This window comes from Theobroma cacao, chromosome 1 (assembly GCF_000208745.1).
Source record: "Theobroma cacao cultivar B97-61/B2 chromosome 1, Criollo_cocoa_genome_V2, whole genome shotgun sequence".
Lineage (NCBI taxonomy): Eukaryota > Viridiplantae > Streptophyta > Magnoliopsida > Malvales > Malvaceae > Theobroma > Theobroma cacao.
In genome coordinates, this window is record NC_030850.1 from 29,750,383 (window position 1) to 29,764,284 (window position 13,902).

The following is a 13,902-nucleotide window of genomic DNA, read 5'->3' on the forward strand; positions in this document are numbered from 1 at the left end:
ACAGCTGCAGATTGAAAAGCTTGGCTTTGGGGCCTCGCCTATGGCCTATGGGTTATGGCTGAAGCGTAAGTTGTGGGTAATAAAAGAACTGGCCAGCATTAGGTGGGCCGGTTCATGGGCTCACCCAAAATATCAATCCACTTATAGCTTTTCCATGTTATGAGATTTTTTTTACTTCTTGGCCCATTGCATCTATATCTTCATTCTCCGGTTGTTGTTTTACCACTAAAAATTTATATTTTTATGCTTCTTTCTCGAAAAACTTATTCATAGGCAAAGATTCAGTCAAAACAGAACAGTCCACAAGATGCAATAAGCTAATAAAATAACCAGTCTTCCATACTTATCTAAACGGAACTCGAACTGAAGAGCAGCCCTGTAGAGATACACAGATGACCGTACAGCTATCAGGACTGTGGTTGTCCTCTCCCAAAATCCCTATTCACTTTATTCAATGCCCAGCTTCTCCAAGCCTAGACCCCAAACTTTCTCGAACAACAGCTCTCTCAGCCACCGCTTCTCTCTCCTCGCCCCCTCCCACCATCCGGGCAAGCTTGTTCATCTCCCAGAACTAATTCATAATTTCATGTTTTCATTATGTTTAATAACTAATCCAACTCAATCCCCAAACATTGCAGATTGTCGGTGGGAAAACTCCGATGTGGCGTGACAATGAGAATGTCGATGGCGCGGTTGAAGATGAAGCTGATTGGGTTGAAATGGATGCTGATCTTTGCTACTGGACCAGGGCACTGCGTCCAGTCCAGGTATAAGTAGGTTGTTGTTTATTTTGATTAAAATTCCTGATGGGCATTAAAAATGATTTTCTTTATTTTTTGTTGTTTCTTTTGGGTGTTGGGTATTCTGGCACATGGTACAGTGGTATCCTGGTCATATTGCAAAAACAGAAAAAAAACTAAAAGAGCAACTCAAGTTGATGGATGTTGTTATAGAAGTACGAGATGCTAGAATTCCATTGTCTACTACTCATCCCCAGGTTAGCCTTTTCTGTCATTTGGTTATTGCGTTTTCAGCAGAATTGCCACTTTCCTTTTTTGGCTGCTTTTGTTAACTTGTTATGTGCTGAGTTTGCAATGAGCACAGATGGATTTATGGCTTGGTAATCGAAGGAGGATTTTAGTTTTAAACAGAGAAGACATGATATCTACTGCAGATAGGAATGCTTGGGCAATGTATTTCTCAAAGCAGGGGACGAAGGTTGTCTTTTCCAATGGGCAACTTGGAATGGTATTCAAATAAGATATTCTCTTTGAGCTTTTTACTTTTGTAGTTTGAGCATGTTTTGGTAAATAACTTATCTAAATTTGGCAAACACAGGGGACTATGAAGCTAGGTCGGTTGGCAAAGTCATTAGCATCAGGTGTAAACGTTAAACGCAGAGCCAAAGGACTCCTTCCTCGTCCGGTGGGTTTTTCTGCATTGTTAGCATGCCTATTTTTTAATTCTGGAGTTGTGTCTTAGCTTCTTTTGTTCACTGCATTTTGCAAGTTTTCTCTGTTGCTTATTTATATTTTCTAAACTTCATTATGAAATATTCATTGGGCTTTATTGCAAGTTTTATATGTCCAAATATGACTAATGAATTTTGAGCAATAATGAGTTAACACTTGCTGGACTTGTATGAATTAGGTCTGTAAAACTGGTAGAATTATTTAGATAATCTCTTTAATAATGCTTATCAGAAAAAGATAATATATCAGTATAGATTTTCTTTGGAATAACCAGTGCTGAATGCCTGAATCCATTTTGTAAAGCTTCACATCAAACGCTAATATACTTGTTTATGTTTTTATATATTATTGTCCAGGTTCGAGCTGGAATAGTTGGGTATCCAAATGTTGGGAAATCATCTTTGATCAACCGTTTGCTGAAACGAAGAATGTGTCCAGCAGCTCCTAGACCTGGAGTTACAAGAGAACTGAAGTATGTATTTTGGTGATTTTTCTTTCTGTTTTGTCGTTTAGATGGAAACTAGTTATGAAGAAGATGAAGGGGTGAGAGTTTGGAAAAGCAGAGCATTCAATGAGTATGAAAAATGTGTAATCCTGCACTGTGAAATACTAAGAAATTCAGACTTTGTCATTGTGGAAAAAATTTTATAAAAAGGTATTTTGCCACTTTTTCTTAAAAAAAAATGTTGAAATGGTGTGCAATTAATTTACAGTTGTTCAATGGTTTGAAATTTTGTTTAGAGTTTTATTGTATACTATAAGTATTTCTTTTCTTGGATAAATATAAATTATAAGAATTTCAGAATTAAAGAGTTTTGGTATTATTCCATCTTAATAGAACTAATTTTTGTTTTTCCTTTTGTGGTGACAAAACAACATTTCCAAAGTTTATTTTAAGCTTGGCATTATAAAACATATTTCTTATACTCATTTGTTTACCTCTTTTACTTCTTTGAAAGGTGGGTTCGGTTTGGGAAAGATCTTGAGTTGCTGGACTCTCCTGGAATACTCCCAATGCGAATCAGTGATCAAGCAGCTGCAATAAAGCTTGCCATCTGTGATGACATTGGAGAGAGGTCATATGACGTTGCTGATGTTGCAGTCATTCTTGTGCAGATGTTAGCAAAGCTTCCAACAGTAGGTATGCATGATGGATTATGTTTTGCTCATTTTCTGGCTTTTGTTTTTTTTTTTTTTTTTTTTGCAATAAATGTCAAGAAAATACTCTAGTTTCATAGCTAGGACTTTCATGTCAAGTGAATTGTACTACACAATGTCAGTTTGAATCACATTTTGCAAAGGACTAAATTGATAGGCTGGTCAGTATTGGCACCTTTTATGTTAATGAGAGAGAGTTAACATATAACTTCTGTGGTAAAATCATAATTCAAATTATGGATGGTGAGAACAAAACCAAATTTTTTGGATCAAGATGGTGTAACAAGCATTAGATAATCTTAATAGCTGTGGGAAGCTGAACTGACAAAGTTACAGGAGAATAGGGATTCAAAATGGGGACAGGGTATCTCAAGAGGGCCATTTCATAATAAGATGTCATACCTCTTTTTCCTTGTTTCTCAACCTTATACTTGGCCAAAGACATGCTAGCAACCATGTCAACAAGTTTTATCTATTGCTTAGATCCCATCAGTGATGGATGAAACCCTGATTCAGGTGAGAAGCTTTTGACTTTGGGGCTAAAATTTTCTAGCCAAATCTCAACGTATATGGAGAATTTTGAAGAAAAAGCAATGAAAGCAAGTGATTTTTAGTAGATGAAAATCTATGTAGTTATTTCTTTTTAGACAGTAAACCCTGGATGAAGAGCTGGAGGGAGAGTTGGCAGAATTAAATTATTTATTGAAACTGATAGATTTAGCATTTTTGTTTGTCTAAAACTGTTGCTTTTTCTGGACTGTAGAAACAATGCTCTGTCAACAAGTAACACTTATGCTCCATGAAAAATTTGGTATAGTCATGGTATTCTATAGCAAGGAAACTATTTAGTTGATTGTTTGATTCCAATTCTCATTTGCATAAATTTTACTTCTACATTTTTCCTTGAGGCTCTTTTGGCTGAAACTAGCTGCTGCTAACAGATTTTAATGTTTACTTTGCAGGGATGAAAGCTCTTCAAAACCGCTACAAGGTGGATGTGGATGGTCAGTGCGGAAAAATGTATGTCTTAATCTGGCACCTTATAATCTTCACTTGAAATGAGCTGATGATCAGGAAAAGATTCCAAAAGAGCAGTCAGGAAGAACAAAAAACCAACCAAATAAATTGCCAGAAGCAAATAAAAACCTGTCCTATACATTCTGATTAATAATATGGCTCTAGGAAGCTTTCCATGGAGTTAAAAGTCATCCTGGCATTTCCTTTTACATGAATTCCAGATTGATTTGGTTGTCAATTTTTTGACTTTCAGATTTATTGAGAAGGTAGCCCTTCGCTTGTTCAATGGGGATATCCAGCAAGCAGCATTCCGCGTCTTGTCTGATTTTCGAAAAGGGAAGTTTGGTTGGGTTGCACTGGAGAGACCTCCCAGATAATGCCGTTGGATGTATCTTGCTGGCAAGTTTAAATTGTCTAGACTTGAGGACACAACAGCTGTCAGAAACAGACTTCAGATACCTATGGCTTACTGATGTTGGAAAAACCAGGTGCCATATAGAGGAGACAGCTTTATTTTAGTGGAAATCATAACAACATTGATTAAAGAGATGCAGCTGGGCGGTTGAGAAATTTGTGAATGGCTAAATGTGCAAGGAGTCCATTGAAAACGTAGATTCACCGTGAAGACAATTTGCTAATCTTTGCTACAATAACCTCAGTATGATTTTGTATTCCTGATGTATAGCAATTGCTTGTAAACTACACCTCTTAATGACAAAAAAAAAGTGGCTAAATCCATCCCAAGAAGAGAATTGAATCGCAGTTTGGTCCAAGCATATGATTTAGCTTTTATCGCAATTACATACAGAGGGGAGGAAGCTCTAGCAGCTAATTTTCATGACCACAAATTCAATCTTTGATGTACATGACTTTTGCACGAGGATACTGAAAACACAAGATGCAACGCCGAAAGGTGCACGCTAAGAAATAAACAACAGCGTGGAACATAAAACAATCATTGCTAAGTAATGGCACAAGGAAAAAAAATGATGCGAGGGAGCAAGCTTGCGGCTTCTTCAAGAATCATCACTAAAACTACATTTGACATCTCTATTCATCATCCAAGTTTTCTAACTTCAACCGTGTTCAAGCATCACGTGGGATTTTACTTATACAACAAGATGACTTCATATCTTCATCTCGCAATTGTAGGAGCGCATTGCGTATCACTTTTGCTTGACCAACTCTCTTTAATTCCACAGGCTCGGATAGGCCTTTCAATTTGATGCCCTTCCGAAGATTCCTTTTGCAGCTGAGAACAGTATCTTTGAAATGTGTTGACACTTACTTGAAGTCTGAAATCTAGACTAAACAAAAATTTCATCTCCAACCTGTTCAACTCGGCTGTGCTTATCCCTCCCACTCTGGCATAATAGGCATTGTTGAAAAACCTGCAAAAGATGCGTGGAATGAAATGCTGCAAAACCGGATATACTTTTCTTCTAACCCAAATTTCATCTCATATTAGGAGATACATGCTCAAAAGGATATATACAAACAGCGTCGAGACAATCTAATAGATATTTCTCCTAATAGGGCTATCAGCCCATAAAATCCCAACTAACCAAACAAAAAAGAAAAGGTACCCAAAATCTATGCGTAATTTTCTATAAAAGTGTTATAAATTTCCACCCAAGAAACCCTAGTTTTTAGAACAGTGGTAAAGAGTTCAGTATCAGTAATCAGTTGTGAGAAAGATTACTACTTACGCATCATCAATAAATTTTGCTGCTACCATAACACTTGTTATAAGGAGCCGATGAACATTAAGGGAAGTCAAATGCACATCAGTTTGTTGAACAAATCTATCCACATAAATGTATGCAACAACAAAGCACGAAGGGCTGCAGCCAGCATACTTGAAGATGCGATCAATATACTGCTGGATGCTTATACTGGGAGCTCTTAACCCATGAAAGATTGCAACACTATCTTTAATGTCTACTGTCTCTGATTGCATCTCATTTTTCTGGACAGATTTCTCAAGAAGTGAAGAAAGAAGTGATAAAATCCGTGGAGTTCCAATAGCTCTTTTACCCAATTCTTTGAGTCCCAAAGCAAGGTATATATCTGCGTCTACACCCTCCATATCAATTGCAAGAGTTCCCATAGCTAGCCTGAACTGCAAAAGATCAACATTAATGAGCTCATTAGTCTCAAAGAGTGATAAAAGCATCATCAAAGTATGAGACAGCGAGAGATTGAATAAGAATAACACCAAGTAATAGCAGTATTTACCATGTCGATTGTAAAACAAATCGATATTCTTTTGGACAATAAAAAGTACTAGTAAAACTTTTGAATCAAACAGGGCAATTAGAGTAGAAATATAAGAATGTAATGGAATGCAATTTCTTCTCATATCAGTAGCAATCTACTTGGTGGGAAATTTTATTCAGTGCCCCCTATCTGCTGGATCAACAAGTAACCTACATAAACATGGAGTAGGAGGCATGTTATGAGGTTATTTGCAATGCCATAAAGAGGGTACCAAGTCCATGTTGCAAAAGAGGACCTGCAGCTTCGCGCCACATTGATCTTCTTCCCATGGACCAAGTTAGGTATCAGATCTCAGTGCCCTTTTTTCATTCCAACCCAATATCTGATATGTTGAAATATCTTTCACAATTAAGTAATGTATAAGCTTTTCAAGCAAGTAAGCTCTCCATCCTCACAAGGTTTGAATTTCAATACCCAACAACCCCCAAAGAAACAAATTAACCAGCCGAACTACCGCAATTCTATACAAATCCTCTGAAAATTCGCCATGCTTTGTTCACAGAATAGTACAAAAAGAAATATGAGAAATTAAGCAAAACCCATCGAATCAAATCTGATTAAAACACACTATTCATCAAAACCCAGCTCAAAAACTACAAAACCAAACCCAAATATAGAAAAGAACAAGCTTTTAGCACACATGGCAACCCATTTCCATCAAGGGAAAGAAAAAACACTGAGCTAAACAAATAGAGGTCATAAAGAACTTACAGAATCTTTAGAAACCTCTTCACAAAGTCCTGGAATCTGTTTCTTCACACAAAGAAGATAAACGGAAGATGTAGGGAGAGAGGAAGAGATCAAATCTTATCCTTCCATAAACTTAGCCATTTTGTCTCCTCTCTCTCTCTCTCTCTCTCTCTCTGTCTCCCTCTTCCACTTTTTTCTCAGAGACAGAGAGAGGGGCAGAATAAATTTGTTCAGGTTTTTTAGCTTACGAGTATTTTAACTTCCTTCCACGAGTCTCTCTCTAACTTTGTTGCTTTTATTGGGAAGTCTGCGTTGGTGTCTCAATCTCACCTTCTTTCTCTCTCTTCACTGTTGATGTGTTTGAAGCTTTACACGGAAGATACTGTCGGTAGTGGATTTCACCATTGATAAGCGTACGCTAAGAGGATAAAACTCTTACTTTGTTCTTTATCCTTCTCAATGCTCATCAAGCTTTGCCTGTCCCTTTGCCTTAAGGTCCCGGCCCCACATTTCTCACGTCATCGTCGCCGTCCATTGTGGATTAGTTGTATTTTGGATTTTTCTATAATTTTTTTTAAATTCAGAAGAATAAGATACGAATTTAATTTTTTTAAAATAAAGATCATACATAAATTAATAAATCAAATATTAAAATATAAAATAATTTTATAATTTATAAAATTATATTGCAGTGTATTTACATCCAGTAAATTTTTCATATTTACATTTTTCTCTGTGTTATAAGTTAAAATTTGTAAGTATACATATTATATTAAACAATATTGCAAAAAGAACAATTAGTAAACTTATGTTGCAGAAATACAAAAGCCTAAAACTAAGCCCATTGAAAGATTAGTAAGCTGATATTAGACGAGTCGTAATTTGCATGCAACTTCAGAAAGAAGAGAAAAAGGGTGGACCTGCATTCGCTTGTAATTTACTAGTATGGCGGCAGTATTAAATTGTGCCGCAAAATTAGCCACCGTCCCGTCAGTGGGGTTCACTCCTCTTTTAAAAAACCGTTTCTTTTCTTTATTTTCTTTTTTGACAATACATAAATAAAATAAAATATCCATTGCTTCATTTCCTTTGATTTTATTTTTTAAAAATTTGAGTTATATTTATTTATTCAGTTTGTCAATTTCATTTTTTAATTATTTTAAAGTAAATTTAACGATAAAATATATATTTTTTATTTTATAAAAAATGAAATTTCATATTGAATGTGATTTAAAAGTGAAATTTAATTTGAGTCAAATATTTTTCTTACACTTGTGGATCCATAATTGAACCAAACTGAGTATGAAAGTAAAAATCAATTTAAATCGAATGAAAGATTGCGAGTTGAATAAATTTTAGGGTTTCTTGCTTTTCTCTAAGCCCTAGCGATGTTTATTTATTTTATTTTTTTCCCCTTCTTGTGAAACACCACCCACTAATTAAGTTGAGAATAAAACAATAGTAGTCAGTACTACACTATTTTGTTTGTGAGGTGTTGTGTTAGCATTAGACTTTAGAGGCTTGATTAGGCCACTCCAACGTAATTGAGTTGTTTTGGTGTGAGCGTTTTGAATTAATTTGTGAGAGGGAGAGAGAGAAATACTTAAAAAAAATAAATCGTTTTTTTTTTTTTTGCTGCATTGAACGAGAAAAAAGAAAGAAAAGAAACTAGATTATTATAAATGGCCAAAGCACATGCAATGTTTTCATGAGCAAAAAGACAGTTACGCGTTTCGATAATACACATTCAAGGTAAAACATAGGAGAGGCTTTTCTTAATTAAATTTAAAAAGATAAAAAAAATGGAAACATTAATTGTGGCTATATGATGCCAAAATTTCTTATAAAATGAAAATGTGTGTGTTACTTTTTTTTATTTTTTGTATTTTATCCAAATTAAGGTAAATTAATTTTTTTTATAATTATGAAAGGGGATTCGAATTATACTCTTTAAGTAAGGGATTATGCATCAATCAGTAAATCAAATGTTCAAGTGTAAATTAACTCTTTGAATTGTAAACAGATTAACTTAATAGTTAATTTAGTTAGTATTATTTTTATTATCAAGTCATGTATTAATAATTAAGTATGTTAGTTAGTATAACAACTAATGGACCAAGTAGACGGAACAACTAGAGTGGGTGTTGGATTTATCATAAGAAGGTTGAATGGTGGTTTTCTTTGTGTTGCTAGAAGGAAAATGCAGTGTTGTGCAAGTGTAGAGGAAGCTGAGTTAAGGGCTTCGGTTTGGGCTTTAATTTATTGTGATAAAGAACATATTATGCTTACTGATATTTATCTGGATAATCAGGTAATTACAAGATGGATAAATAGAAAGCAAAATACTGGAGCTTTGGGTCACTTGATTGAAGATTGTGCATTTTTTATGGAGAGGATAAACTGTGAAGCCATTGATTTCTGCCCAAGAGAGACCAATCGAACAACACATTCGATTGCCCAAACAGCTAAAAGAATGGTGGATGAGATGATAGAATGGAAATATTTATCAGAATTACCAGTATTAATCCAGAAAGCTGTTGATAATGATAGAAACATGTTCCTAAGACAAATTGAATTTGTATAAGAAATTGTAATATTCCATAGTAGATGAGTACTCTTTTTTCCTTATCATAGGTTTGTCCCACAAGGTTTACTATGACAAGGTTTTTAACGAGGCTCAACTCCATGGGATGAGAAACATAAGGGGTGGGATGCTTATCTTCGTCTAATATTGATTATCTCACTGTATATGGAATTAATGATGTCAAGCCCAGCTCTACAACATGTTTATTATGTCATTCTTACATAAGAATGCATGTTTGCTTACTTGGGTATCTCGAAAATCGTTAAAGGATGACAATGTACCAAATGATACAATTAAGTTGAATTAAGTCTCGAACTAGACCAAATAGAGATTTTAAGATGAAATTGAGAATTTTAAAACCCCAGAATGACTTAAAATAGTGATTCGGAGTTCGATGATCGATTTGAAGTCAAATTAGAATTTTCATGACCTAGGGGCAAAATGATCATTTTACCACCCGAGGTTAAAATTGGAATGTTGGAAGAAGTTTTTGATCAAGATTGACTATTTAGAACATAATTTGAGTTTGAGAAGTAAAAATTTTAATTCCGACATTTTTTCGAGCATAGGGGTAAAATAATTATTTTGCCACCCCAAGGGCAAAATTGTAATTTTACACCACCCAACACTTGTCCAGCACATGAATTTTACCCAATATTATCATGGATAATTGAGAAAATTTAAGTGGTGTAGAGAGATTACTTAATGGCTAAGTATGACACATGGACCAATGGAATGGTGATATGTGTCAAATTCTCATCCATTTATTATTTTCCTTATAAATTAGCATAAAAGCAGCCTATTTCTCTTCATATGGCTGGCCAAAGGAAGAACAAAGGAAGAAAAGAATAACAAAAACCCTAGGTGGAAAAATTCAAGGGAAAAGTGTGAAAATTCAAGAAAACAAGTGGAAAAAGATAAGATTTTTCAATTCTAACTTGTAATCTATCTTTCCTATGCATTCTTTTTCATTTTTCATGATTGAGAAACAAGTTTGCATGAGGATACCCTTGCTGGCCGGACATGGGGGGAGGAGTTTTGATGCTTGATTTGGTTAGATTTTAAGATATTTTAGTGTTTTTAGTTAGTTAGTGATGTGTAGCATAAAAAGTCAACAAGAAAAATTCATGTTCTTCCATCACCTATCATTGGCCAAATTCTCCATGTGGAATATTGATAATGATTTTGATTTTATTTCAAGTGATTTGGTTAGAAATTAGTGATTTATGGTGTGAGAATCAAGTAGGAAAAATTATAGTGTTGATGCACCCACCATGGCCAAATTTTCCAAGAGAAAATGTGAGGATGATTTTACCATATTTCAAGTTATTTAATTTGTGTTTGATGATTTGGAGTATTAGGAGAAAAATGAAATTATTTGGAGTTAAATTGGACATATTGGTCAATTAATCGAGTGATAGATCGAATTAGGTCAATACCGTTTTATTTAGATACACAATTGAATTTGTGTAGAACACCGTGCTTAGACAATAATTTGAATAATTTGCATTCCATTTCATACATTATCATAAAACCTGAATTGGTTTTATAACAATTTAGCACAATGTAGTAATTGGTTTATTGTGCATTATGTCTAGGTGGTGAGCATTCTGGCAAAAGTAAAGAGATAGTATCCGAGGATCAAGAATCGGAGTACTTGGAATTCGACTCCCGAAATAGTAAGTAACCTTATCATCATCTTAATTATCTAAAGTATGTTTTTATTCGATTTTATGAAATTTATGAAAAATGAGTTTAAATGATTAATTTTTAGGTTTTATAAACAAAATGTGTTTAAATAAAATGATTTTGTAAATGGTCTTGAAATTGAATGAAGGATTTGAAAATAAAGTAATTGGAGACCATTTGATGTATTATGAATTTATGGTTCTACTTGAATGGCTTATGACAATAATTGCATGAATAGTTGAATTAATATTTGTGTTGAAATGTATGAACTGTGTATTTAGCCTTGAGAGGCTGTAAAATAAAATAATTGCCATGTCATGTTATCGCAAAATTTATTGTATGGTGGATTTAGCTTGCTGCAGTGGGCGAGTTTTCTGTGGATCAACCTATTAGAGGGGCACGAAATCTCGTTATATTTTACCTCGGTTGGAGATGTGAGTAGAGTAACTCTCGAGGTATAACTTTAGAGTTTCACTTCACGTAAAACCACCACGTGAGGGTGAACTCAGCCAACGCCAATGAATGACTATGTTTTCAAAATAAAAATATGATTTATGCGTACATAACTTTTTAATAGCCTTTACGATCTCAGTTGGGATAGCCCTCGGTCAAGGTATCCCTAATAACTGAGTATGAGAATAATTTTGGCATGAGCTAAAGTTTTAAGAAAATCATAAGCCATATTGATTACTCGATTTATATGAATTGATTTTATTTGGTTGAAATGAGTTGAAAGGTGATGAATTACAGTATGTTAAACTATTTTATCTGTCTCCATTTACTCAGTTTTAGATATTTTAGATGGTATTTGTTTACTCACTGAGATTATATAATCTCACCACCATCCTTTTCACCCATTTCAAGCTTAGTATAGGCTATAGATAGCTGATTTCATCGAGGTTACCTTTGGATTTACATCCTCTAAACTGTACGGTCACAGTCTTCCTTACTTTTGGTTATTCAGGGGCCCACTAGTTATTGTAAATTAAATTAAATACTCTGGTTTACTGTATTACAATATGTATGAATTTATTTTACTTTTACGCTGTAAAAATTATTTACGTATAACTCTAAAAATATTATTTTATAAGAAAATAAAATATTTTATTGAATATTTTTTTTATTTTTTTTATATCCAAATAATTATAATTTTATTTTAAATGAAGGTTTTAGATGTTTAAACTTATTTTTGATCATGAATTATGTGTTTTGTATTCACATACTATATTTTTAGCGGATTTCAAGATTTTTGAGAAAAAATGACCAAAATGCTCATGTGAAAAAAAAATTATTTTTCTACTATTTTGATTTGAAAATAGTTTATAATATCTCAAAACATGATTTTAGTAACTAATACTCACAGGGGGAAACAAAAAAAAAATTGGTGTTAAGCTTTGAAAGGTTTCGATTGACATTTCAGGTAATGAATATCTATCGGGACGTCGCGACGGTTGTTACGGGCTCGATAGGAATTCTGAGTCATGACAAATGAAATGTATTTTCTGTCCAAAAAAAATTAAGTATGTTTTAAATTCATGTTACAATAAATTTTGAATTAATATAAATAATTATACATAAAATTTACTAATCATGCAAATCATTGAAATATTATTTTGTATTTGATAATTAATATGGCTGGATGCTTTTTAAAAAGGATTACTGCATTTTTTTTCTTCACTTATATCAGAATTGTAGGAAAAAAGAAAAAGACGTTGTAGATGTTATTACTTGTTGATGACGATATATATATATATATATATATATATATTCACATGATTTATTCTGTATTAACAAATAGCGAGCAAACAAACAAAATACAAAATGGAAGTGAAAAGAAAAAAAGGTGAAATAGTTGACACGTCCATTTCACCAAAAACCACGGCCATACATTGTCTTGAACAAGACCATGTTAGTTTACAGCTGGCAATGTGTCGGTTTTCATATATGATCATGTCAAGCTTTAACTATATAAAATAATATTATATTATATTATATTTTAATAAAATAAATAATGCTAATGCAACTTTTTTTAGAAGCAATGTCATAAACTGTTCCCCAAACAAATGTTGCAGCTTGATCATGAGATTGGGCACCCTAAAAGCAACATATGATTTGGTAGTTGTCAAGTCTATGTTAGGTACGATTGAAGCTCTGTTTTTGTTTTTTTTTTTTTCCATCTAATTTTAGCATCCAAATATTAATTTTCACCCCAAAGCAGTTTCTCACTGTCCGATGCTACTTGCGTGACTCATCAACTTCTATAATAATGCTGCGCTGCTCATTAATTGGATAATTAATAATCGTTCACCTCCATACTTAATACTATGAGTCTATTTGGTCCAGTTAGAACTTTTATAAAAGATACAATTCCACTACAACTGTTATACAAGTGCTATGAAAAGTAATTACTATAGCGTTTGATACATTTAATGCATAAATGCTATAAAAAGTAAAAACTATCTTGATAATATTTTTAATAAATAAAAAAAATTAAATATAAATTTTATAAAAGAAAAAAATAAATAAATGGAGTTAGTAGAAAAAAGTTGAATAAAATAAAAAATAAATGTGAAAAAAATATAATTTTATAAATTATTGAAAGGTAAAGTAAGCGAGAATACAAAAAAAGTCTCATTAAATATTATTATTGAGGATTAAGATTTACGGAAAAAAGTTTTTATTTGCAATTTCATCTAAAAACTAAAATTAACTATTCACATAAAAATTAAAATTTCAAAAATCAAACACCTTACTTTTGTTTTTACAATAAAAGCTCTTTCATAAATTGAACGAAACACTAATTATGAAGTACTCTTTCCCTAGTTTTTTCTTTTTGAGTTTAGAACGAATGGTTAAACCATTAATTATAACTAATCATGGACATGATTAATTGTTGAAGAATCTATGATTGTCCTCTTAAATAGTAAGACTTGATAATCATTAAAAATCAATTGTCATGATCACAAGAACTTATTTTGTGTTACAATATTAGGTATAACTTTGACAAATTTT

At 33.1% G+C, this 13,902-nt stretch overlaps 2 protein-coding genes across 3 annotated transcripts; one reads left to right on the forward strand and one right to left on the reverse strand.

The window, feature by feature from the left end:
• On the forward strand, window positions 252-4,409 carry LOC18613356 (DAR GTPase 3, chloroplastic). Its single transcript, XM_007050553.2, has 9 exons — window positions 252-548; window positions 639-767; window positions 881-997; window positions 1,105-1,248; window positions 1,339-1,425; window positions 1,829-1,944; window positions 2,432-2,613; window positions 3,593-3,650; window positions 3,901-4,409. Exons 1-9 carry the CDS (start codon window positions 393-395, stop codon window positions 4,022-4,024), a joined length of 1,113 nt encoding a protein of 370 aa, XP_007050615.2. The 5' UTR covers window positions 252-392; the 3' UTR covers window positions 4,025-4,409.
• LOC18613357 (cyclin-U3-1) lies at window positions 4,576-7,089 on the reverse strand. 2 transcript variants are annotated; one of them, XM_007050554.2, is made up of 3 exons: window positions 6,639-7,089; window positions 5,357-5,769; window positions 4,576-5,038 (listed from the first exon to the last, which is right to left on the reverse strand). In XM_007050554.2, the coding sequence occupies exons 2-3, from the start codon at window positions 5,755-5,757 to the stop codon at window positions 4,783-4,785; spliced, it is 657 nt and encodes a 218-aa protein (XP_007050616.2). In that variant the 5' UTR covers window positions 5,758-5,769; window positions 6,639-7,089; the 3' UTR covers window positions 4,576-4,782. The 2 variants fall into 2 exon arrangements, with proteins under 2 accessions (XP_007050616.2, XP_017982788.1); XM_018127299.1 differs by lacking the exon at window positions 6,639-7,089 and adding an exon at window positions 5,886-5,904.